Genomic DNA, 27,148 nt, shown 5'->3' with positions numbered 1-27,148 from the left:
TTCTTTATTTTCCAGGTTCTGGGTTGGCTATCAGTACATGGTAACCAACCGAAGTCGCACCTCACTCCAGGGTCAGTGGGAAGTAGCCTACAAGAGCAGTAAGTATGGTGGAAGGTGCCCCCTCCTGCAAGATCATTTCCACCCCCATCCTCGGGCAAGATTTCATCCCAATTCCTCCACCTCCCCCGCTTTTTCTCTCATCTTGTCTCCCCTTTCTCTCATCTTGTCTCTCTCTCTCCCCTTCCCCCCCCCCCCCCCCCCCTATTTTCTTCAAAATGCAGTTGATGTTGTGCATTTCACAGGATTAAATGCTGTTATTTTTCGTTCTCTAGGTTCCACAGAAGTGTTCCTTCCCCCAGAGAAGGTAACGTTTTTTGGGATGACCATCTCTGAGCAAGAGAACATATTATGCGCTCAGCTGCAATGCTCCCACTTCCCCAGCCTGCGACACCATGGCTTGCACAGCTGGTACGCAGAGAACTGCAACGAAAAGTCAGCATTTCTTTGCAAAAGAAGTGAGTTCATTCTTGCATATCAGTACCTCCAGCCTGCTGTTTACTCTTAAAATCATAACCTTTCTTAAAAATCCAATGTTATGTTACGGGAGGGCACAGGAGGAAAAGTCTCTGGACTGTAACTCCAAAGAAGCATCCCCTTCTCCTCCACTTGGGCTGCAAGTATATGTTCAGTTTGTCTCCTCTTGCACGCAGGACGGATCACTTGCTGGTCATGAGGAACCACAACTGTTGCATTTTTACTTTCTTCTAACTTTTTTTTAATGAAGTGAAGTAATGTGGGCATCGCTGACTAGACCAGCATACATTGCCCATCCCTCATTTTCTTCGCAAAGGTGGTGGTGAGCTGCGTTCTTGAAACTCTGTAGTCCATGAGGTGTAAGTACTCCCACGGTGCTGTTAGGGAGTTCCAGGGTTTTGACCCAGCGACAATGTAGGAATGGTGATGTCTTTCCAAGTCAGGATGGTGAGTGATGGAGGAGAACATCCAGCTGGTGGTATTCCCAGGTGTCTGCTGCTCTTGTCCTTCAAGATGGAAGTGGTCATGGGTTTGGAAGGTGCTGTCTAAGGAATCTGCAATGCACCTTGTAGATAGTATCTAGAGCTGCTAATGTGCATTGGTGGTGAAGAGAGTGAATGCTTGTGGGTGGGGTGCCAATCAAATGGGATGTTTTGTCCTAGATGGTGTTGAGCTGCTTGTGTTGTTGGAGCTGCACTCATCCAGGCAAGTGAGGAGTATTCCGTCACACTCCTGACTTGTGCCTTGTAAATAGTGGACAGACTTTGGGGAGTCAGGAGGTGAGGTTACTTGCTGTAGAATTCCTAGCCTCAGAACTGCTCTTGTAGCCACAGTGTTTATAAAGCTAGTCCAGTTCAGTTTCTAGTCAATGGTAACCCCCTGGATGTTATAGTGGGGGAGGCAATGGCCTAGTGGTATTATTGCCAGGCTATTAATCCAGAAACTCAGCTCATGTTCTTGGGACCCGAGTTCAAATCCTGCCATGTCAGGTGATGGAATTTGAATTCAATAAAAAAAATCTATAATTAAGAATCTACTGATGACCATGAAACCATTGTTGATTGTTGGCTAAACCCATCTGGTTCGCTAATGTCCTTCAGGGAAGGAAGTCTGCTGTTCTTACCTAGTCTGGCCTGCATGTGACTCCAGAGCCACAGCAATGTGGTTGACTCTCAACTGTCCTTGGGATGGGCAATAAATGCTGGACAGCCAGCCACGCCCATGTCCCGCAAATGAATAAAAAATAATTCAGCGATTGAACATCAAATGGTTAGATTCTCTCTTATTGGAGATGGTCATTGCTTGGCACTTGAGGTATGAATGTTTAAAGTCACCATAATCCCAGATGACCATGGGTTGCTCTTCCCTTTGAGGGGGAGAGCTAACTGGTGATAATTTAACCTGAGGTTCATCTCAGGCGAGGGGCAAAGTTGAGAAGGGATAACCTCATGAATTGAACTCTCAGTATTGGCGTTGCTGTCATCACTAACTGGCTGTTCTGGATTAATAGCCTAGCTCTGTTGATGACCCCTTCCATTACTTTTCTGATGATCGAGAGTAGACTGATGGAGTGGTAATTGGCCAGGTTGGATTTGTCCTTTTTGTGTGCAGGACATAGCTGGGCAATTTTCCACATTACTGGCTAGATACTAGTGTTGTAGCTGTACTGGAACAACTTGGCTCAGGCGCAGCAAGTCCTGGAGCGCAAGTCTTCAGTATTATTGCCAGAATATTATAAGTGTTCATAGCCTTTGCAGTATCAAGCGCCTTTGAATGTCCCTTAATATGTGGATGAATCAAAGTGGCTGAAGACTGACATCCCTGATGCCTGGGACCTCTGGAGGAGACCCAGATGGATCTTCCACTCGGAGTTTCTGGCTGAAGATTGTTGTGAATGCTTCAGCCTGATCTTTTGCACTGATGTCTGGGCTCCCCCATCATTGAGGGTGGGGATATTTGTGGAGCCTCCTCCCCCAGTGAGTTGTTTAATTTTCCACCACCTCTGTGTGGAACTATCCAGTTCCACACGACTGGATGTGGCAGGACTTTAGAGCTTAGATCTGATCTGTTGATACGAATGAAGGATCTGATACTCCAGGTGGGCAGTGCAGGACCAAACTCGTGATTTGCAACAAACAAATGTCATATTCAAAATGCAAATTTCAACTGAACCTACAAGGAACAATGGTATTGGTTGGTAAGACAGGGGAAATCTTTCTGGAGTTAATGCCATTTGAAAACGACCAAATTTGGTCGCAAAATAAGGTAGGCACATTATTTAATATCTGTGGCTATAAATTAGGAGAGAGGAATGTGCAACGAGACCTGGGTGTCCTCGTACTCCAGTACTGACAGTAAGCATGCACATGCAGCAGTTAGTTAAAAAGCAAATGCCATGTTGTCCTTCATATCGAGAGGATTCGAGTACAGGAGCAGGGGTGTTTTGCTCCAATTGTACAGGGCCTTGGTGAGGCCACACCTGGAATATTGTGTGCAGTTTTGGCCTCCTTATCTGAGGAAGGATGTTCTTGTTGTAGAGGGAGTGTAGCGAAGGTTTACCAGACTCATTCCTGGGATGGCAAGAGATTGAGTTGATTTGAATTATATTTGTTGGACTTGGAAAAATGAGGGGAGATCACTTAGAAACTTTTAAAATTCCATCAGGATTAGACAGGATAGATGCAAGATGTTCCCAATGATGAGGGTGTCCAGAACCAGGAGTCAAGAGTCTAAGGATACAGGGTAACCCTTTTAGGAGAAATGTCTTTATCCAAAGAGTTGCCAGCCTGTGGAATTCTCTACCACAGAAAGTAGTTGAGGCCAAACATTACATGCTTTCAAGAAGGAATTGGATAAAGCTCATGTGGCTAAAGGGATCAAAGGATAGGGGGAAGGCAGGATCCGGGTATTGAGTTGGATGATCAGCCATGATCACAATGGCTGGTGGAGTAGGCTCGAAGGGCTGAATGGCCTCCTCCTGTTCCGATTTCCTATATTTCTAAGGGCGGTTAAACACCCTGGATTTGACTCAATGATAGGGATGCACAAATCTCCATCAGAAAGGTTTTGAGAAGCAGTAATCAGGATGTGATTGATTGACATCACAAGGATTAGAAAGGTTACCAATGTTCAAACAATTTGTTACATTTTAAGAGAAAAAACTTGAAGATTCTTGGCTTGAAGACAAAAATTTGGAAAGTGGAAGAACTGTGGATTTCCTTCAGCAATGTGATTCTGAATGCAGTGAGTGGACAACTGTGTGAGCCCACGCAGAGCAAACAATGGATGTCGCATCAAAAGGAATAGTCTTTCATGTGTTTTTTTTGGCTATATTGTGGCCCTTTAAATGACTGGGGCTAGTGCTCAATATCTGGCCAGCTAAAGCAGTAGAATTATGCCTGAGTACATTCCTCTAAACCTCTTGCATGGCTTTGAGAGAGGGGAACTGCAGACTATGTTGCACAGTTCTGTTTAAATGACAGGGTTACTGACTCATCGTGACAATCTGCATCTACCTATATGTTTATTTTCCAGGTCAAACCTGTGTGGATATAAAAGACAACGTGGTGGACGAGGGCAAATACTTTACTCCAAAGGGCAATGACCCATGTTTGAGCTGCACCTGCCACAAAGGTGAACCTGAAATGTGTGTAGCAGCTCTGTGTGAGCGGCCTCAAGGCTGTCAACACTATGAGAAAGATCCGAAGGAATGCTGCAAATTCACCTGCCTCGACCCAGGTAAAGCAGGTCGGCGGCAACGTTGTTCAAAAATGTAGGCATGATTGAGTGAATGCAGGTCCTCAAGTGTAGCAGGGGAGCACTGACTGGGGTTAAAAGCCTGAAGATTGTTGGTGGAAAGGAAGGAGAGAGTGAGGTGAGAAGCTCCACAATCTTTGGGTGTGAATTCCCAGGCTGGATTTGTCAATTGCTACAATCTAGTTCTAAACTGTAAGCAACAGATGTGTTCAAGGGGGGTTCATGAGAACTGACCTCAAATGCATTGCATCTATAGCTCAGCGGTTAGCTTCCTCTGTGCACCTTTTTCCCCTCTGGTATTACCTCCAACCACATATTCATCTGCTCTAGCCTCCTGTTCTTCTATTGACTAGCATGTGGTACTGGAAACAACCCAGAGATTGCTCTCTTAAGCTCTCCCTTTCTCCCTAAACTCTGTCTGCAGGACTATGTCCCTTCTTGCTACCTCTGTCATTGGTACCACCAGGGAGTCAGCATATCATCCTAGCTTCATGAGTGCAGTCATAGAAATGCCTGCCTCTTCTCTGAACTCTCGAATGCCAAATCGCTGTTGCTTTTCCAATCATCTTCCTGACCCCCTGCACAGCTGAGTTAGCTTTGGTGCCATGAACGTGGCTCTGACTGCACTCCCAGATGAACCATTACTCTCGTCAGTGTTCAGAGCTGAATATTGATTGGAACATGGAATGCGCTCAGGGGACTCCTTCTCTGTATGCCTGTTCATTCTTGACTTTCTGGACCCATTTTCCCTCTCCCTGCATACAGTTAAGTTGCGGGCTGACCACATCTATCCACAAAACTCATTCTTGCGGGTATGTCATAGTGATAGCAACTCGCCAGCAGCTGTTCAAGTTCTGAACACCAGCTGGCATCTCCTGCACGTGTGCTTGTTCAAGATACTAGATGTGTCCTCAAGTTCCCACAGGGAACAAGATATATGCTCCATGAAACTGTGCTATCCTGCCATGCCCCTCTTTTGGACTATTAATCTTACTGTTTCTATGCCTGCTCCACCACAGCTGGCTGTGCCATGCTCTCCCTGAACTGACATGGTGAGCTCTGTCGAAATGGCTGTTGTGTGGCACAGATCACTACTGTGTCAGAATTGCTGAGTATGTGTGACAGTCTCTGTGTGAATCATCTGTTGAGTTTAACTGTCCTGTAACACTTGTGTCCACAGGTGGCAGCAGTATTTTTGACTCTATGGCGAGTGGAATGCGTTTGATTGTAAGTTGTATCTCCTCCTTCCTCATCCTCTCACTGCTGCTTTTCATGGTTCACCGATTGCGACAGAGACGCAGAGAGAGAATAGAGTCTCTCATCGGGGGCAACTGTATGTATTATATTGTAAATATTGTATCCCTCATGTTATATTGTTTGCACTATGTTAGTGTTGTCACATGCTCTTTGATAATGATGACATCCACCTTCATCTTCCTCCATTGTGTCTGTTGCTTATCCAACATCCAGTATTACTGTCTGCAGTTCCACTACAAACATTCCTTAGTTGATGACTATTACTTCCAGTCTGAGGCTGAGCCAGACTGCTTGGAATCTTATTTGACCTGAACTTCTGACCTCATAGCCTGTCCATGACTACGACCACTTATTTCCTCCCCCACATGTTTGCCCCGAGCTCATCTGCTGCTGAAGCCATAATCCATACCTTTGCAACCTCTGGACTTGACTGCTGGCTGCTCTTCCCATTCTACCTTCATCCCAAACTCTTCTGCCTATATTTTAACTGATGTGGAGGTGCCGGCATTGGACTGGGGTAAACACAGTAAGAAGTTTAACCTGGTGTTGTTAAACTTCTTACTATATTTTAACTGACAGCACATCCCATTGCTCTCTGGCCTCTGTGCTGTGCGGTGTACTTTGTCTCCAGGTGCAGCAACACTGATTTTCAAATTCTCATCCTTGTTTTCAAATTCTTCCATGGTCTTGCCCCTCCCTATCTCTGATATTTTCTCCAGCCTTACAGCCCTCTGGGATCTCTGTGCTTTTGCAATTCTGATCTCCTAATCCCTGATTTTAATTACTTTACCATTGGTAGCTGTGCTTTTTGTGGTCTAGGCTCTGCAGTTTCCTCCCTAAATGCCTCTGAATCCCCTTCAAATCATAGAATCATCAATTTTAAGACGATCCTTAAAACCTGCCCTAATATCCACTTATGTGGGTTGATGTCAGTTTTTGTTTGATCACGCTGCCCTATGAAGTACTGCAGGTCATTTTACTGCACTAACATTTATATCAATGTAAGCTGTTACTTTGCACCAGTATTCTGAAATGCTGTTCCTAGCAATTCCATGCAGACCATTTATACTGAATTTTTATATGGCAATAGATATGCTTCTATAATATCACCTGCATCTCTCGTAGCGGCCTCAATGTGTAGCACTCCTTCCTGTAAATCAGGTCGTGATTCAAACTCCGCCTGGAGCAGATGGTAACGGCGCTCAGATTGCGATGGGTTTGAGTAAGCTGAAGACTGCAATAAAGTCAGCGAGGGTATAGAATTTCTCTGGCACAGTCCATGATGCATTTCCAAGGGATTGGGCTCAGTTGGGACCAGATGTTGTACAAGCAGTGTGATATCCGAGCTGGTGGAGAGGTTGAACTGGGTGTTGTCATTTTGGATGTGTAAACTGCCTTTGTGTCCAATGAGTAGCTTGTGGAAGAGAATGAGGTAAAAGTGTAGAATAAATCATTGCTGTGATAAGATGATCAGTTTCAACTGGAGAATATGGTCAAGGAGGCAAGAGTGGAACCAAGTGATGGACATGGTGCTGAGTCTCGTGAAGTAGGGTCCTTGTAGGATGAAGAATAGCTGAATGATAGGAATACAGAAAATGGTTGGAAATGGAAATGGCCTGATCAGTGTTTGAGCGTGTAGGAGTGATGAGGCCAGTGGACATGGCAAAGCTGAGGGGATGTGAATCAGAGAGTTTACAGAGCAATAAAGAGGTTAGGGGTAAACAGTAGGCAGTGATTGCAGAGGTAAGTGGGTAAAGAAAAATGAAGGTTGAAATCATTGAAGTTAGGTTTCTTTGGTGTAGGGACTAATGGAGCAAGATTATCTTGAGAAACTCAGAGGCTTGGGAGGATTGGTGGACAGAATTTAAAGGAGAGATGAGGAGGTATAACTCAAATTGAGGAAGAGGCAGTGGTGTGTCTGAGTGATGAGGTCCACGGGGTGGGAAAGTATAGTCAAAGCAGAGAGGTTGCTGTGAGGGGTAAGGTAGCCTTATCTGTTAATCTAGTTTTCAGGAAATCCAGGATGTCAATGCTGTCATCCACAAGTTCACAGAGAGGCAGTGTTTGGTGATCTGCTGGCAGAGGGCAAGGTGAGTGATGGTTGAGATGACTGGGACAGGGAGGAAGCTGATGAAGAAGACCCATAGCAGACACAGCAGGAAGGTAGTCCTAGAGTAAGATGGGGTTGATGCTATAAGGAGGCAATGACAAATGTGGGAACAGGAGAGCATTTGGGTAAAGATTTTAAAGGCAGGGTATCTGATAGAACATAGAAAGCCACAGCACAAACAGGCCCTTCGGCCCACAAGTTGCGCTGATCATATCCCTACCTCTAGGCCTATCTATAGCCCTCAATCCCATTAAATCCCATGTACTCATCCAGAAGTCTCTTAAAAGACCCCAACGAGTTTGCCTCCACCACCACCGACGTCAGCCGATTCCACTCACCCACCACCCTCTGAGTGAAAAACTTACCCCTGACATCTCCTCTGTACCTACCCCCCAGCACCTTAAACCTGTGTCCTCTCGTAGCAACCATTTCAGCCCTTGGAAATAGCCTCTGAGAGTCTACCCTATCCAGACCTCTCAACATCTTGTAAACCTCTATCAGGTCACCTCTCATCCTTCGTCTCTCCAGGGAGAAGAGACCAAGCTCCCTCAACCTATCCTCATAAGGCATGCCCCCCAATCCAGGCAACATCCTTGTAAATCTCCTCTGCACCCTCTCAATGGCTTCAACATCTTTCCTGTAATGAGATGACCAGAACTGCGCGCAGTACTCCAAGTGGGGTCTAACCAGGGTCCTATAAAGCTGCAGCATTATCTCCCGACTCCTAAACTCAATCCCTCGATTAATGAAGGCTAGTACGCCGTACGCCTTCTTGACCGCATCCTCCACCTGCGAGGCCGATTTAAGAGTCCTATGGACCCTTAAATCCATAGTGTGGCATGATGGGTGACAGATTGAACAAGAGGAAATGAGTAAAAAAGATTGAAGCAACGTACTCTTCCTATCCTTGTGTGGTTTTACTTCTAATTCTAGCTGTATACTTGGGCAAAGTGAAATCTTGGTGCCTTGCTTCTCAAGTCCACATCCTATCCATTACCAAGTTTTCTTCCTTTCATTTCTACATGATTGTCTCTCACTGTCCCTACTCGACCCCACTGCTGCAAGACTCCTCATCTCTGCTTTGTCATTTCAAGACTTTGTTGTTCCTAAGTCATAGAGGCTGGCCTGCAGTTCTCACATCAGTAGCTTTAACTTGTTCAGCTGGTTGTATCGTGTGCTACCCATCATGGTCATGCCTTTATGGTCGTCAGTTCACTGAATTTAAAATACTCTCAGTAGTTCGCACTACTGTCTCACAGCGCCAGGGACCCGGGTTCAATTCCTGGCTTGGGTCACTGTCTGTGTGGAGTCTGCGTGTTCTCCCCGTGTCTCTGTAGGTTTTCCCCCAGGTGCTCTAGTTTCCTCCCACAGTCTGAAAGACGTGCTGGTGGATGCATTGGCCATGCTAAATTCGCCCTCCATGTACCTGAACTGGTGTCGGAGTGTGGTGACTAGGGGACTTTCACAGTAACTTCATTGCAGTGTTAATGTCAGCCTACTTGTGACAAATAAATTTTACTTCAAGTTCTTTTCTGTATTTCCTCTTTCAAATACTTTGAGATTGCCTCTGTTAGAAACTGAAATGTGGATGTGTTTCAGTTGATATGCAAATACTGCAACACTCATGGAAGCATTTCATTTCCAACTAGATTAGATGTGTCTTGGATTGCTCCACTATGCTTCTTTCAGGGAGCTGTTCAAGTGGGGCGACACGGTGGCACAGTGGTTAGCACTGCTGCCTCATAGCGCCAGGGACCTGGGTTCAATTCCAGCCTCGGGTCACTGCCTGTGTGGAGTCTGCACGTTCTCCCCGTGTCTGCGTGGATTTCCTCCAGGTGCTCCGGTTTCCCTCCTCGCTCTAAAGATGTGCTGGTTAGGTTGATTGGCCATACTAAATTGTCCCTTAATGTCAGGGGGACTAGCAATGTAAATACGTGGGGTGGGGCTTGTTGTCAGTTGTCAGTGCAGGCTCGATGGGCCAAATGGCCGCCTTCTGCACTGTGACAATATAGATAGAGGGATAGATACAGTTCCCTACACCCAAGAGTGAGAGTCCGCAGAGTGTTTGCCCAGTGGCAGTATTTGGAACATTTGCTCAGGTTTAGAGAGGAACCTGCAGAATGATGGGGAGAATCCAGTTGTTATGGCTCACATGGATACCAATGATATAGGTCTAGGCAAGACCTATGTGCAATCGGGCTAAATTAAAGAGCAGCACCACTAAACTTGTAATTCCTGAGCCACAAACAAATTGTCATCGGGTAAATAAGATTAGAGAATTGAAAGAGTGGTGTGGGAGAAATTTGTTTTGATTCATGGGTGCCGGCAGCAATTCAGGGGGAAAAGGGAGCTGTAACGTTAAGAAGGTCTTCACCTGATTCGTGCTGGGACCAGCATTCCAGCCAGTCATATAGCTAGGCTTTAGGACTTTAAATAGTGTGGATGAAGAATCTCATGAGGGGGAGATGTGCTAAAATTGAGAAAGGACAAGGTGGTAAAGCAGGGTCACGACATAGGTAATGATAACCAGTGTGGCAGAAAGGGACGGAGTATACATTTAATGGGTGCACTCGCAGATAAGGCTACAATTTGCAGTGGAAAAAAGTCGGACTTTAAGGCTCTGGATATGTGCAGCATTCAAAACAACATGGATGAATTAATTGCAAATAAATATATATGACCTGAAAGCCATTTCAGAGACTTGGTTGCAAGGTGACCAAGGCTAGGACTTGAATATATATGAGGATTGGAAGGGCAAGAAGTTAGGAAAAGGTTGGGTAACTCTGTTAATGTAGGATGGCAGTCCAGCAGTGAGAGATAACATCAGTTCAGAAGATGTAGATGTATGTAACCCCCTGCTGATCACTATATGGGGCTACTATTTAACTGTTTGATTTACAGGATCCTGAATTCCTAGCAGTTGATGGTGAGCTGGCTAAATTTCCTGTTTACCCATAAATGCCAGTACAGGCTTGCATGAAAAGGATTTGAGTTTGTTTAGCGCGGTGCCTCCAAAAATGCTATTGAGATAAACCTTATAATTATAGAACATAGAACATTACAGCACAGAACAGGCCCTTCGGCCCACGATGTTGTGCCGACCTTCATCTGAAACCAAGATCAAGCTATCCCACTCCCTACCATCCTGGTGTGCTCCATGTGCCTATCCAATAACCGCTTAAATGTTCCTAAAGTGTCTGACTCCACTATCACTGCAGGCAGTCCATTCCACACCCCAACCACTCTCTGCGTGAAGAACCTACCTCTGATATCCTTCCTATATCTCCCACCATGAACCCTATAGTTATGCCCCCTTGTAATAGCTCCATCCACCCGAGGAAATAGTCTTTGAACGTTCACTCGATCTATCCCCTTCATCATTTTATAAACCTCTATTAAGTCTCCCCTCAATCTCCTCCGCTCCAGAGAGAACAGCCCCAGCTCCCTCAACCTTTCCTCATAAGACCGACACTCCAAACCAGGCAGCATCCTGGTAAATCTCCTCTGCACTCTTTCCAGCGCTTCCACATCCTTCTTATAGTGAGGTGACCAGAACTGCACGCAATATTCCAAATGCGGTCTCACCAAGGTCCTGTACAGTTGCAGCATAACCCCACGGCTCTTAAACTCCAACCCCCTGTTAATAAAAGCTAACACACTATATGCCTTCTTCACAGCTCTATCCACTTGAGTGGCAACCTTTAGAGATCTGTGGATATGGACCCCAAGATCTCTCTGTTCCTCCACAGTCTTCAGAACCCTACCTTTGACCCTGTAATCCACATTTAAATTAGTCCTACCAAAATGAATCACCTCACATTTATCAGGGTTAAACTCCATTTGCCATTTTTCAGCCCAGCTTTGCATCCTATCTATGTCTCTTTGCAGCCTACAACAGCCCTCCACCTCATCCACTACTCCACCAATCTTGGTGTCATCAGCAAATTTACTGATCCACCCTTCAGCCCCCTCCTCTAAGTCATTAATAAAAATCACAAAGAGCAGAGGACCAAGCACCGATCCCTGCGGCACTCCGCTAGCAACCTGCCTCCAGTCCGAAAATTTTCCATCCACCACCACCCTCTGTCTTCGATCAGATAGCCAGTTACCTATCCAATTGGCCAACTTTCCCTCTATCCCACACCTCCTTACTTTCATCATAAGCCGACCATGGGGGACCTTATCAAACGCCTTGCTAAAATCCATGTATATGACATCAACCGCCCTACCTTCATCAACACACCTAGTTACCTCCTCAAAAAATTCTATCAAATTTGTGAGGCACGATTTGCCCTTCACAAATCCATGCTGACTATCCCGGATTAATCCGCATCTTTCTAAATGGTCGTAAATCCCATCCCTAAGGACCTTTTCCATCAATTTACCAACCACCGAAGTCAGACTAACCGGTCTATAATTACCAGGGTCATTTCTATTCCCTTTCTTAAACAGAGGAACAACATTCGCCACTCTCCAGTCCTCTGGCACCATCCCCGTGGACAGCGAGGACCCAAAGATCAAAGCCAAAGGCTCTGCAATCTCATCCCTCGCCTCCCAAAGAATCCTAGGATACATTTCATCAGGCCCAGGGGACTTATCGACCTTCAGTTTATTCAAAACTGCCAGGACATCCTCCCTCCGAACATCTATTTCCTCCAGCCTATTAGCCTGTAACACCTTCTCTTCCTGAAAAACATGGCCCCTCTCCTTGGTGAACACTGAAGAAAAGTATTCATTCATCACCTCGCCTATCTCTACTGATTCCATACACAAGTTCCCACCACTGTCCTTGACCGGCCCTAACCTCACCCTGAGAAAAGGTTTGGAACAACAAGGTAAACGGAATAACAAAATTTAATAACAAATATAATTAGCAGATATAAACAAATAAAGAATCCCAACTGAAGATTTTCCAATTAACAGTTTCAACCTGAGACATGTTCAGAATATCACCAAGCACTTTGAATTTTAAACGTTGGGGCCCATCCGTTGGTGCACATCTGAAGAAAACCACATTCTGTTACCGTTCCTGTCTGATAGTACTCACTTAACCCCAACACACACACAGTCCAGACGGGTCTATGAGAGGGAAGTTGATGGAGCAAGCACACGAGGCAGAGGTGCCGCGAGCTATCTGTGTAGTAACGCAGATCCCGTGCGCTGAAGACTGTCCTCCTCGGCAGTCATGAAAAACCAAGCAGTTCTACCTGAGAAAGATTCACTTCGAACTGACTTTTTACTGCCTCTGAAAAGCTTCTCTTCAAAAAACGTGGCTGTCCCTCTTCTGCACACTCCCTCCTCAGCTCTGCAGCTGCTTCACTTCCTGGCGCCTTTTTTTTCTTCCCGCCCCCAGAGCAATCCCATTGGCCCAGCCCACATCACTCAACCAACAGCAACCTGTTCACAGCACCCGCCCGGCAAACAGGACACTGAAACCCACAAGGGACAAAGAACACTGGTAAACGTCTTCCCCACAAATTTTCCTCAGTCCCTTACATGTAGAATTTGGGAAGAGATTAATAGCAAAGGTAAGAAGTCACTTGTGGGAGTATTTTGCAGGTCTCACTAACTAGCTGCACTGTAGGCAGAGTAGACAGGAAGAAATATTGGGAACTTGTTAGAAATGTACTGCAGTAATCATGAGTGATTTTAATCTCCGCTTGGATTGAACAAATCAGATTGGCAAAGTTAGCCTGGAAGATAAGTTCATAGAGTGTATTCGGAAAACTTCTTGCAACACCAGGGAGCAGATTCTTTTAGACCTAGTAATGTGTAATGGTCAACAAAATTAATTAATTTCACAGTAACTTCATTGGAGTGTTAATGTAAGCCTTGTGACTAATAAATATACTTTACTTTTTAATGAAAGGTATTAAAGGAGCCTCTGGGCAACAGTGATCCTAACATTATGGAATTTCGTGTTTAGTTTGAGGGTGAGAAGTGCATCTCAAAATTAAATAAAAGATAGTTACTCAGTTATGAGAACCGAGTAAGCTAAAGTGAACTGGAAAAATAAGTTGAAAGGTAAGACGGTCGAGAATCAGTACCTGAAGAAGGAGCTTAAGCCTCCGAAAGCTTGTGGCTTTTGCTACCAAATAAACCTGTTGTACTTTAACCTGGTGTTGTTAAACTTCTTACTTTGGATGATCAGCCATGATCATGATGAATGGTGGAGTAGGCTCGAGGGGCCGAATGGCGTTCTCTTGCTCCTATTTTCTATATTTTGACATGAAGAAAAAGAGGTTGAAGATAAATGTAGATCCCCTACAGATAAAAATGGGCATGTATAATAGGGGACAAAGAAATGGCTGAGCAACTGAATATATACTTTGGTTCTGTCTTTACAAATCGGATATGAATCAGACACCAGAAATATTGGAGAATGCAAGATTTAATGAGGGAAGAACTGAAGGAGATCAATATTAGTAGAGAAATAGTGCTGGGAAAATGGATGGGATTGAAGGCGAATAAATCTCCAGGACCTGATGATCTACATCCCAGAGTACTTAAGTGGCTCTAGAAATAGTGGATGCATTGGTGGTCATCTTCCAGGATTCTATAGACTCTGGAACAGTCCCTGCAGATTGGAGGGTAGCTAATGTCACTCCAATATTCAGAAAGGGAGGTGGATAGAAAACAGGGAATTATAGACCAGTAAGCCTAACATCAGTAGTGGGGAACATTCTCGAATCCCTTATCAAGGACTTTACAGCAGTTAGAAAGCAGTGGCAGGATCAGACAGAGCCAGCATGGATTTATGAAGGGTGAATTTCTTTGCTGTAATTTGCTTTGTTCTTTATAAGACCACCCATTGGAGAGTGAGAATGAACATAGAACAGTACAGCACAGAACAGGCCCTTCGGCCCACGATGTTGTGCCGAGCTTTATCTGAAACCAAGATCAAGCTATCCCACTCCCTATCATCCTGGTGTGCTCCATGTGCCTATCCAATAACCGCTTAAATGTTCCTAAAGTGTCTGACTCCACTATCACTGCAGGCAGTCCATTCCACACCCCAACCACTCTCTGCGTAAAGAACCTACCTCTGATATCCTTCCTGTATCTCCCACCACGAACCCTATAGTTATGCCCCCTTGTAATAGCTCCATCCACCCGAGGAAATAGTCTTTGAACGTTCACTCTATCTATCCCCTTCATCATTTTATAAACCTCTATTAAGTCTCCCCTCAGCCGCCTCCGCTCCAGAGAGAACAGCCCTAGCTCCCTCAACCTTTCCTCATATGACCTACCCTCCAAACCAGGCAGCATCCTGGTAAATCTCCTCTGCACTCTTTCCAGCGCTTCCACATCCTTCTTATAGTGAGGTAACCAGAACTGCACACAATATTCCAAATGTGGTCTCACCAAGGTCCTGTACAGTTGCAGCATAACCTCACGGCTCTTAAACTCCAACCCCCTGTTAATAAAAGCTAACACACTATAGGCCTTCTTCACAGCTCTATCCACTTGAGTGGCAACCTTTAGAGATCTGTGGATATGGACCCCAAGATCTCTCTGTTCCTCCACAGTCTTCAGAACCCTACCTTTGACCCTGTAATCCACATTTAATGGGGAATTAACAGTGGGAAACCCAAAATGGTGGAAGTGTTGAACAGATATTTTGAGTCTTGTCTGAGGGCACGTGACAGGGTGGGTGCTTGATAAGATGTTTCCCTTTGTGGGGAAGTCTAAACAGTTTCAAAATTAAGGGTCTCCCATTTCAAACTTGATGCAAATTTTTTTTTAGTCTCTGGAATTCTCTTCCCCAGAGAACCATGGTGACTGGATTAGTGAATTTGGTCAAGACTGAGTTAGTTGGATCTTTGACATGAAGTCAGGGGTTATGTGGAGCAGACAGCAAAGTGAAGTTGAGACTGCAATCAGGTCAGCCAGAGCAGGCTGGAGGGGCCGAATAGCTCCTGCTTCTTATGTTTTATCTGCTTTCCTATTTCCTCTGCTAAACAAGGATAAATGAAGTTAACATTCCCAACTCTTGAGTTAAACATTTGTCATCTATTATGATGGGGGGGGGGGTGGAGGGGAGGGTGAGGCAGAACTGTCTCCTAAAACGTATCTGACTCCTAAAGTAAAAGTAAAAAGCATTAATCAGAGCAAAATGAAAAGTTTCTGAACTGTTTCTCTTCCAGCAGGTTCTGTATAAGCTGCTGAGTATTCTTTCATTTCCTGTTTGTATTAAAGGTTTGATTCTGTTGGATGTTCAGCATGTTATCAGCTATCCAACTTAACTCCTAATGCTCTTAATCACCGATTGAGACTATTTCTATCTGTGGGTTGTCGCTAACATGCTTGGAGTTAACTTTCTGCTTTTATTTTCACAGTGCATCATTTGAACCTTGCCAGGGGTGGAATGCCAGGCTTTGATTATGGCCCAGATAGTCTGGGGTCAGGTTTAACACCTTTACATCTTTCTGATGACGGTGAGGGAGGAGCATTCCACTTCCATGACCCCCCACCTCCATATACAGCCTATAAATACCCTGACATTCAACATCCTGATGAGCCACCACCTCCATACGAAGTGTCCATCAACCCAGACAGAATGCTTTGTGTTAGCCATGGTATGTCCAACCTCTCGATCTGTTGCTTGACCACCTCTTGTGATATCTGTGACGGATGGCAAACGAGATTAGTGGGGTCCCTAGATAGGAATGGGATGATAAAAAGTACGGGGAGTGAACTGGAGAGTGCAGTTAGACTGGCTGAGATAGTAAAGACCATGAGGAGAAGTGTGGGATGAGACTGGATAGGATATTAAAGGTGTACACAGTGATTTGGAGACTGGAATTAGACTGGGTGGACTCCGAGAGGATAAGGGGAGTGTGTGTGAGAGTGGGATTAGACAGGGTGGGCTCCAAGAGGGTAAGGGGAGTGTGTGTGAGAGTGGGATTAGACTGGGGGTGGGGGAGCAGCAGAGTAGGATGAAAGTGGATCAGTTATGGGAAGTGAGTAGCAGAGGGGGGTTAGATTTGGATGGCTGGCAGAGTGTGAGCAGGAAATGTGACTGGATATGGGGGTGAGTAGGAGAAAGAAACTAGACTTGAAGGATTCTCTGGAGACCCAACAATTGCTGCATACTGTATTTAATAGTTTGTTTCTAATTCTGAGCATTGAATAATGGAGAGAAATTTTACTGGTTATCTGAAATAATCCGAGAATGACATTGCATCCAGAAGAGCCTATGGCAGATCTTCACCTGAATTGTTGACCTGTTTCCTCTTGTTCTTGAGGGGTGGTACAGTGGTCAGCACTGCTGCTTCAGCGCCAAGGTTCAATTCCCAGTTTGGGTCTCGGTGTTTGTGTGGAGTTTGCACATTCTCCCTGTGTCTGCATGGGTTTCCTCCGGGTGCTCCGGTTTCCCCCCACAGTCCAAAAGACATGCTGGTTAGGTGCATTGACCATGCTAAACTCTCCCTCAGTGTACCCGAACAGGTCCCGGAGTGTGGCGACTAGGGGATTTTCACAGTAACTTCATTGCAGTGTTAATGTAAGCCTTACTTGTGACACTAATAAATTTTAAGAACTTTAAACATTCTGTACTGGCTCCAGGATTTGTTCCCAGCATTCGGCATTGGGGTTTGTTGGTGTCAAACAGATCTGTCACAAGATCCAAATTTATTTGCCTGTAATGGAATAAACTATATGCAAGTCTACTGTTTCTCGCAGAACATTTTTTGTGTTTTCATAGTGCCGTACGGAAAATAAAGTGAAAGTTTTTTTTCCTTATAGATGGTAATCATGGACAGGTGATCGAGCCAAGCAGCCAGTTACCCTTGGCAGAGGGTGCTGTTGGAGAACAAACAGTTGCCGCAAACTTTACCCTACCAACTGTCACAGAGGAGCTGGGGGATTCTGCTGACAGCTGTACCTTGCTAGTGCCACACGACACCGGCTCAGAGAGTGGAGCACTAAGCAGTCATTCCTCAATAAATACTGTTGTATAAATGGATGGGTTTATCATTTTTTTGGAGTCAGAGCAGAAGTTTGCACAGTGCTGTACAGACAAACACTAGTCAGGTGATGAAAGGCTTTAGTTCTGGTTTCCAGCAGTCAGATTTCCTGTTTCAATGAGCGGGTTGCTCCTTTCTGTATATATTGATGGTGGAATGCAGCACATTTCCCTGGAGACAGGTACAATAGGACTTTAAGAAGCTAATGGGTGGCTGGTTTTTGTGTATTTTTAAATATAGACATCTGAATTCAGGGTTTGTAATTGAGAAGTTGGAAGAGACTCGAAGAGGTAGTGGTTCTGCATGCTGAATATATATTAGCATCACAAAGCTCTCCCATAACCAGAGTTTCAGGCTAGGAACTGATGGGGCCCACTGTTGGAAAGAGCTGAGTGATAGTGCAAGCACTATGCTGTGCTGTGTTCTGGGACACAAGAATGATGGGACTGAGCTGTGCATTGGAAATGCCTGCTTAAGGGTTTTTTGAGGGGGTGTGATGATGGTGGGGCCATGGATGAACACAGGCTGAGGTGGGTTACTGCCCCTCTGGATGGGCAGGGGCAGTGAGGGAGGGGAGTTTGCAGGTTGTCTCAGGATCTCATTGGGCATTTGAGGTTTTGGCGCTCTGAGGCTGAGGGGGGCAGAGTACTTAACTAGAACAGGAGTTGAGAGTCTGAATTTGGGATATTATACAAAAGTGCAAGGTTTTAGTCCAGTATCATAGCAATTTGTTGAATAAACTGGAAGTGGGCTGTGCTCCCAGCATTGGGCACGGAAGGATTGGGTCCTGTGTACTTTAGTTGTGCTCCCAGTCCAGGTTTCGGGCTGGGGGACCAAATGGTGGCAGGGCTATAATTTAGGGTTACAAAGTCTGAGAGCACATTCTCTCACTCTGTGCACCATTACCCTGCTCACTGGAAACTTTCAATATCATGTTGATTTCAGTTCAATACTGGTTAATGCCTTGAGCAATATTAATGTTGATATTGATTGATAAGTTACTGATGCAGCTGATAGTATTGACTGTTAATCTTGATATGATCAATGATTTTGATGTGGTTGATATTGGTCGGCTATATTTCTAATCAGTATGTTAATCTTTGGGATTGATTCATTGGTTGATATTAATAATGTTATTGCTGGGGAACAGTTAGAGAACAACGCTGATTGGTTTGGGGTGGCTATAGAAAAGGGCAAGGAACAGTCCAGGGTAATGAACTGGGGGAAATCTGAGAATGGCAGGCAAAATGGGCTACCTTTAGAGAGGAGATAGTTTGGGAGCAGGCAAGGTATATTCTCACAGGAGAAAGTAGGGCAACCAAATCCAGAGTTTTTTGGATGACGAAAGAGACTGAGATTGAGATGAAGTGTGTGCTTAGGACAGATGTTAGATGGATAATACAATCGAGAACTCGCCTAATATAAAACGTTCAGAGGGGAGTTTAAAAAACAAAGTAATGAACGAGTATGAAAAGAAGTTGACGGGGAACACAAAAGGGAATCCAAAAGTCTTCCAAAGGCTAACACTAGTGAAAGGGTGGGAAAAGAAGGACAGGGACTTATTAGGGACCAAAATGGGGCAAAGAGGCAGGGGGCATTGCTAAGGTATTAAATGAATACTTTGCATCTGTCTTTACCAAGGAAGGAGATTCTGTACAGCACATGGTGAAAGAGAAGATGGTTCATACATTTGAACTTTTTAAAGAGGTATCGGATAGGCTGTTTGTACTTGAAGTTAAGTCCAAAGATGTGCGAGTTAGGTTGATTGGCCATGCTAAATTGACTCTAGTTTCTTGGGGGATTAGCAGGGTAAATATGTGGGGTTATGGGGATAGGGTGGGATTGTTGTTGGTGCAGGTTCGATGGGCCGAATAGCCTCCTTGCATACTGTAGGGATCCTATGATTCTAAGACACCAGGACCAAGTAAGATGCATCTAAGGGGAATGAGAACGGAAATTGTGGAGGCACTGACCATAACTCTCTAATCTTCCTCAAATTTGGGTGGTGCCAGAAGATTGTAGACTTGCAAACATTGAGTGTGAGTGTAAGGATAAGACCCGCAAAAACAGGTCAGTCTGTTTAACTTTGGGAGTGGGAAAGCTTTTAAAAATTATAATTAAGAACAATATTAATAGTCTCTTCTGAATGAGTTAATTCAGGAAAGCCAGTATGTATTTATGGGTAAATTGTGCTTAACTAGCTGGAGTTTTTTTTAAGAGGTAACGAGGTTGATGTGGTTAACGCTGTAGATGGCATTCTGTACAGTGCCACAAGCAGACTTGTGAGCAAGGTTATAGCTCATGGAATAAGAGACATTAGCAATGTGGGTACAAAATTGGCTGGGTAACAAGAATCAGGAGTGTTTCTGGATGGGGAAAGGTTTGTAGTGGGGTTCCCTAAGGATATTTGTTTTACCTGATATGTATTAATGATCTAGACCTTGTGCATGGGGCACAATTTCAAAATTTGTGGATGACACAAAACTTGGAACTATTGTGAACTGTGAGGAGGACAGGGTGGAATTTCAAACAGATGTGGATTTGTTGAATGAGTGGACAAGTGGCAAATGGAAGTCAACACAGAAATGTGAAGTAGAACGTAGACGATAACAAATAAAGGATTGAGTTCCAAAGAGGATGCAAGAACATAGGGAGCTGGGTATATATCTGCATAAATTATTGAAGGTGGCAGGACAGGTGGAGAGAGCAGGTAATAAAGCATAGCGTATTCTGGGCTTTATTAATAGGGACATGGAGTACAAGAGCAATTTTATATTACATTTGTATGGAATGCTGGTTTGGCCTCAGCTGGATTTTTGTCTAATTCTGGGGGCTGCAATTTAGGAAGGATGTGAATGCATTGGAGAGGGTGAAGAAACGATTCACAAGAATGGTTCCAGGGATGAGGAACTTCAGTTACATAACTGGAGAGGTTGGGATTGTTTCCATTGGAAAAGCAAAGGTTGAGAGGAGATTTAATGGAGGTATTTAAAATCATGAGGGTTTTGGACAGAGCAGATAGATAGTGAGGAACTGTTCCCGTTGGGGAAGAAACACACAAGAGGGCAAAGGTTTCGGGTAATTTGAAAAGAAGCAATGGAGACATGAGAAACTTTTTCTCTCAGTGGTTAGGATTTGGAATATATTGCCCAAGAGTGTCATGGAGGTAGACAGTCTGAAGAGGGAATTTGATGATGTGGAAAGAAAGACTATGTCGGGCGATGAGTGGCACTAGGTAAACATCCTACAGTGAGCCAGTACAGGCAAGTCTGGCCAAATGGCCTCTTTCTGTGCTGTAATCATTCCTATGATTGAGATGTTAACATGTGGACTTTGTGTTGACCTGGTCACAGCTATTGGAAAACTCTCATTCAGATGGAGAGTTTGGGAATTATGCACTACCCTCCTATTGTTTGGCAATCTCTCTCCTCGATACTCAATACACAACCAGATGCGCACGCACGCAATCTATTCAAATATTGCAGTTGCCAGATGTTTGTACTTAGTTTGTCTGTAATTGATCTTACTGTAGCAGTGGAAAGATTTTGATAATTGGTGAAATATTATGTAGAAATTAAATTTGATACTGTTAATAGATCTATGTATGTGTTCAGGAGTTTCCATTTTTCACTTTATTGGCAGCACCTTTTGAGTTTTCATGTTGCTGTTAATAACATTCATTAAAATGCCAAATAAATTCTAAGGTGGAGATGACTTCCTTTCTGTTGTGACCTTTTTCATTGGTATTTCTCAATATATTCAGCCTTCCTTTATCAAATTGTCAGGAGTGTACTTTCAGCATGCTGTCCTGCATTGAACCCTGTGCAATCAGTTCACAGGTCGCCATCTCATACAAAGGTGTGTGTTTTAGGTTGCAATCTAATTGAGGGATACCGGGGCTTTTAAATGGAATAATACGTACCCAGGGAGGGAGAGCTATTTCCCTATTCTAACTTTCTGTGCTTTTGCAAGAGCAGCACGGTGGCACAGTGGTTAGCCGTGCGGCCTCACAGCGCCAGGGACGATCTCAGTCTCGGGTGACTGTGTGAAGTTTACATGTTCTCCCTGTGTCTGTGTGGGTTTCCTCCAGGTGCTCCAGTTTCCTCCCATGCTCCAAAGAGCATGGTCAAGTGGATTGGCCACACTAAATTGTCCAAACGTGGACCTAGGTAAGATGCTGAGTCAGTGCAGACTCGATGGGCCGAATGGTGGTCTCCTGCACTGTAGGGATTCTATGACACACACATCCCCCTCAACAATGTTTAAAATTTGCTCACTATTACGAAATATTTTGATTTTCTATTGTTTCTACCAAAGTGAATAATCTCTCATTTCATGATTCTCTGTCCTGTCACTGTATTGCTCACTGACTTGATCTTTATTCCTTTGCAGCCTCTTTGTATCTTCCTCGCCCCTTGCTGTCTTTTTTACTAATGGGGGATTTAGCAACAGATAAATTATGAAAGGTTTACAACATACAAAGCAGCTACTTGAACAATCATGTCTGTGCTGGCTTCGTCCCATTTTCCAGCAGTTGGTCTGTAGCCCTGCAGGTTCTGGCACGTGAGATGTGTATCCAGGTGCCCTGTAAACGAGTTATGTTTCTGCCTCCACCACACTCAGGCAGCGATTTGCAGACCCCTGCCACCGTGCGGTGAAAACCCTGCATGAAAACATTTTTCCTCATCTCTCCTCTAATCCTTACCAATCACTTTAAATCTATGCCCCCTTGGCACTGATCTCTCTGAGGTAAATAAGCCCTTCCCATCCACCCCTCCATAATTTTGTACCTCAATCAAATCTCCCCTCAGCCTTTTGTTCTAAGGAGAACAACCTCAGCCCATCCAATCTTTCTTCAGAGCTGCAATTCTCTTGGCCTGGCACAGCATGGTGGCACTATTGCCTCAGCACCAGAGACCTGGGTTCAATTCCCAGCTTGGTCGCTGTGTGGAGTTTGCGCGTTCTCCCGATGTCTATGGGTTTCCTCCGGTTGCTTCGGTTTCCTCCCACAGTCCGAATGACGTGTTGATTCGGTGCATTGACCTTGCTAAATTCTCCCTCAGTGTACCCGAACAGGCACTGGAGTGTGGCAACTAGGGGATTTTCGCAGTAACTTCATTGCAGTGTTAACGTAGGCCTACTTGTGACAAATAAACTTTAAAACTCCCTCGTGAATCTCTAATGCAATTACATCCTTTCTATAATGAGGGACTGGGGCTGCAACACAGTGCTCAAGTTGTGCTACCTTTGTCATGGGGTTTTTCTTCATTTAAACTTGTCATTATTTAGTTGACTGTGATCAAATCTCCTCTCAGTTACACCGAGCACTGGTCTCTCTCTCCCTCCCTCTGAAAATTGGCTAAGCAAAATTATTCCGAGCAGGGGTAATGAGCAGGTACACTGGCAGGGTGTGATTACTGGTGTTGCACAAAGATTTGATTTGGGACCTCGACAAATCACTATTAACAACTCATGATGGGATAGAAAGTCATGTATCCAAACGTGTTGATGCCACAAATATAAATGGTATTGTAATCTGTGTAGGTGGAAGTGTAACATTAAAAGATTTTCTAGATTAAGTGAATGTGCTTTCTAAATGATGGAAAGGTGCAAACACAAGCAGTCCTATGGTCGGTCGGTTGGGGGGGGGGGTGGTGTCTAGCGACATGGATCATTGGTGCAGAAAAGAATCAAAAAGGCTAATGGAATGCTGGCCTTTTATACCTTGAGGACTGGAATACAAGCTTTAGAAGTCATGCTTCAGCTATACAAAACTTGGTCAGAGCACATGGGTATTCCAAGCAGTTCCATGTACCACACATTGGGAGGGAGTGACGTGTGGGAATTCCATGCTTTTATATATGGAATGCTGGTTACCTGGGAATGTTATAGGTTTGAATCCAATTGACAGATATAGGTAGTTTATCATTTGAGTGACAGGTAATCATGGATAAGTTTACCCCTGAGTCATTCAGGGGTTTTATATATCAAAGGGACATGACTGGATACTCCAGTTGCTGGGATTCAGATGTTTCAGGAAGGACAGGGAGGGAGGCAAGAGAGGGGGTGGAGTGGCACTGCTGATCAGGGATAGTGTCACAGCTGTAGAGAAGGTGTATGCTGTGGAGGGATTGTCTGCAGAGTCTCTGTGGGTGGAAGTTCAGAGTGGGAAGGGGTCGATCACTTTGCTGGGAGTTTTCTATAGGCCACCCAATAGTAACAGGGAGGTGGAGGAGCAGGTAAGGTAACAGATCCTGGAGAGTTGCAGTAATAGCAGAGTTGTTGTGATGGGAGACTTTAATTTCCCAAACATAGATTGGAATATCCCTAGGGTAAGGGGATTGGATGGGGAGGAGTTCGTTAGGTGTGTTCAGGAGGGTTTCCTGACACAGCATGTGGACAAGCCTACAAGAGGAGAGGCTGTACTTGAACTGATACTGACCAATGAACCTGGACAGGTGTCAGATCTCTCAGTGGAAGAGCATCTTGGGGATAGCGATCATAACTCTAACTCCTTTATGCTTGCTTTGGAAAAAGGGAGGATCAGGCAAGCTAGGAAAGCGTTTATATGGAGTAAGGGGAAATATGAAGACATAAGGCAGCAAATTAGAGGAGTAAATTGGAAGGAGGTATTCTCGGGGAAATGTACTGAAGAGAGGTGGCAGTTTTTCAAGGAATGTCTGTCTAGAATTCTACAGGACAATGTTCCGAGCAGACAGGGAGGTGTTAGTAGGTTAAAGGAACCGTGGTGCACGAAAGCTGTGCGGGACCTAGTCGAGAAGAAAAGGAAAGCGTACAAAAGGTTCAGAGAGCTTGGTGAAGATAGGGATCTAGAGGAGTGAGAGAGCCCTCTGTGTGAAGGCGTTTCTCAACTTGATCCGAAGTGGCATTCTCCTTATTCTGAAATTGTCCCTGGTCCTAGACTCCCCAACCAAGGAAAACATCTTACCTGCATTTAGAAACATAGAAAAACTACAGCACAAACAGGCCCTTCGGCCCACAAGTTGTGCCGAACACATCCCTACCTTCTAGACCTACCTATAACCCTCCATCCTATTAAGCTCCATGTACTCATCCAGGAGTCTGTTAAAAGACCCTATTGAGTTCTCCTCCACCACCACTGACGGCAGCCGATTCCACTCGCCCACCACCCTCTGTGTGAAAAACTTCCCCTAACATCTCCCCTGTATCTACCCCCTATCACCTTAAACCTGTGTCCTCTCGTAGCAGACATCTCCACCCTGGGAAAAAGCCTCTGAGAGTCCACCCAATCTATGCCTCTCAACATCTTATACACCTCTATTAGGTCTCCTCTCATCCTTCGTCTCTCCAAGGAGAAAAGACCGAGCTCCCTCAGCCTATCCTCATAAGGCATGCCACTCAATCCAGGCAACATCCTTGTAAATCTCCTCTGCACCCTTTCAATCTTTTCCACATCCTTCCTATAGTGAGGCGACCAGAACTGAGCACAGTACTCCAAGTGGGGTCTGACGAGGGTCTTATATAGCTGCATCATTATCCCCGGACTCCTAAACTCAATCCCTCGATTGATAAAGGCCAGCACACCATTCCCTTCCTAACCACCTCTTCCACCTGCGGGGCCAATTTCAGAGTCTTATGGACCCGGACCCCAAGGTCCTTCTGATCCTCTACAGTACTAAGAGTCTTTCCCTTTATATTGTACTCCTTCATCCCATTTGTCCTACCAAAATGGACCAAGACGCATTTATTTGGGTTGAAGTCCATCTGCCACTTCTCCGCCCAGTCTTGCATCCTATCTATGTCCCTCTGTAACTTCTGACATCCCTCCAGACTATCCACAACCCCACCAACCTTCGTGTCGTCGGCAAACTTACCAACCCATCCCTCCGCTTCCTTATCCAGGTCATTTATGAAAATGACAAACAGCAAGCGTCCCAGAACAGATCCCTGGGGCACACCACTGGTGACCGACCTCCAATTAGAAAAAGATCCATCTATACCCACTCTCTGCCTCTGGGCAAGCCAGTTCTGAATCCACCGGGCAGCAGCCCCTTGGATCCCATGCCCTCTCACCTTTTCTAGAAGCCTTGCATGGGGCACCTTATCGAACGCCTTGCTAAAATCCATATAAACCACATCTACCGCCTTCCCTTCGTCAATGTGTTTAGTCACATTTTTGAAGAACTCCACCAGGCTCGTAAGGCACGATTTGCCCTTGACAAAGCCATGCTGAATATTCTTGAGCATACTAAACCTCTCTAAATGCTCATATATCCTGTCCCTCAGGATCTTCTCCATCAGTTTACCAACCACTGAGGTTAGACTCACCGGTCGGTAATTATCTGGGCTATCCCTATTCCCCTTCTTGAAAATAGGAACCACATTCGTAATCCTCCAATCCTCCGGCACCTCTCCCGTCTCCATCGACGACGCAAAGATAATCGCCAGAGGCTCTGCAATCTCCTCCCTCGCCTCCCACAGTAACCTGGGGTACATCCCATCCGGACCTGGCGACTTATCTATCTTGATGCCATTCAAAGATTCCAGCACAATCTCTTTCTTAAAGTCCACATACTCAATCCTCTCAGTCCACCGCACGCCCGCTGTACATCCACCCAGGTCCTTCTCCTCTGTGAAAACCGAGGCAAAATACTCATTGAGCACCTCTGCCATTTCTACTGGTTCCATACAGACTTTCCCGCCTTCACCTTTTATAGGCCCTATTCCGTCACGTCTCATCCTTTTACTCTTCACATATTTATAGAACGCCTTAGGGTTCTCCTTAATCCTACCTGCCAGGGCCTTCTCGTGACCCCTTCTGGATCTCCTAATTTCCTTCTTTAGTCTCTTCCTACAAGCCGTATACTCTTCTAAATCCCTATCTTCGCCAAGCTCTCTGAGCCTTTTGTACGCTTTCCTTTTCTTCTCGACTAGGTCCCGCACAGCTTTCGTGCACCACGGTTCCTTTAACCGACCAACACCTCCCTGTTTGCTCGGAACGTTGCCCTGTCTATTCTGAGATCACCTCTCATTCTTCATAACCCAGAATACAGACCCAGTTTACCCAAATCTCTTTATAACATACCTGTCATTCGTTGCAATCCATCTATGGCAATAATATCATTTCTGAGGTAAGGGAACCAAAACTGCACACACTGCTTCAGGTTTGGTCTAACCAAGCTCCCATATAATTGAAGCAAGACCTCACTACTCCTATACTCAAATCCTCTTGTGATAAAAGCTAAATTTCTTTAGCCTTCCTAATAGCTTGCTGCACTTGCATATTAAGTGACTTATGGACTAAAGACACCCAGATCGCTTTGTACATCTACACTTTCTAATTTCTTAACATTTCGGAAATACTCTGCACATATATTCCTTCCACCAAAATGCATTACCTCACATTTTTCCACATTGCATTCCATTTACCATGTTGTTGCCCAGTCAGTCTCCCCAAATGCTCCTGTAGCCACTTTACATCTTCCTTGCAACACACATTCCCACCTGGCTTTGTATTATTGTCATACTTGGAAACATTATA

General features: G+C 44.9%; 1 protein-coding gene across 2 annotated transcripts in view; it reads left to right on the top strand.

Annotated features, from left to right (window-relative positions):
- Nucleotides 1-21,339, top strand: part of dgcr2 (DiGeorge syndrome critical region gene 2) — a 63,583-nt gene extending 42,244 nt beyond the window's left edge. For both annotated transcript variants that reach the window (XM_078226752.1, XM_078226753.1), the window contains 6 exons: nucleotides 16-98; nucleotides 333-515; nucleotides 4,069-4,272; nucleotides 5,471-5,623; nucleotides 15,997-16,236; nucleotides 17,405-21,339. In XM_078226752.1, the coding sequence (XP_078082878.1) occupies nucleotides 16-98; nucleotides 333-515; nucleotides 4,069-4,272; nucleotides 5,471-5,623; nucleotides 15,997-16,236; nucleotides 17,405-17,619 (1,078 nt within the window). In that variant the 3' untranslated portion in view covers nucleotides 17,620-21,339. The remainder of the gene's footprint in view (nucleotides 1-15; nucleotides 99-332; nucleotides 516-4,068; nucleotides 4,273-5,470; nucleotides 5,624-15,996; nucleotides 16,237-17,404) is intronic.
- The last annotated feature ends 5,809 nt before the right edge of the window (nucleotides 21,340-27,148 follow it).

The sequence above is a fragment of the Mustelus asterias genome, chromosome 13 (genome assembly GCF_964213995.1).
Source record: "Mustelus asterias chromosome 13, sMusAst1.hap1.1, whole genome shotgun sequence".
NCBI lineage: Eukaryota > Metazoa > Chordata > Chondrichthyes > Carcharhiniformes > Triakidae > Mustelus > Mustelus asterias.
The sequence above is the reverse complement of the archived record's forward strand: the minus strand, read 5'-3'. Positions and strand labels throughout refer to the sequence as shown.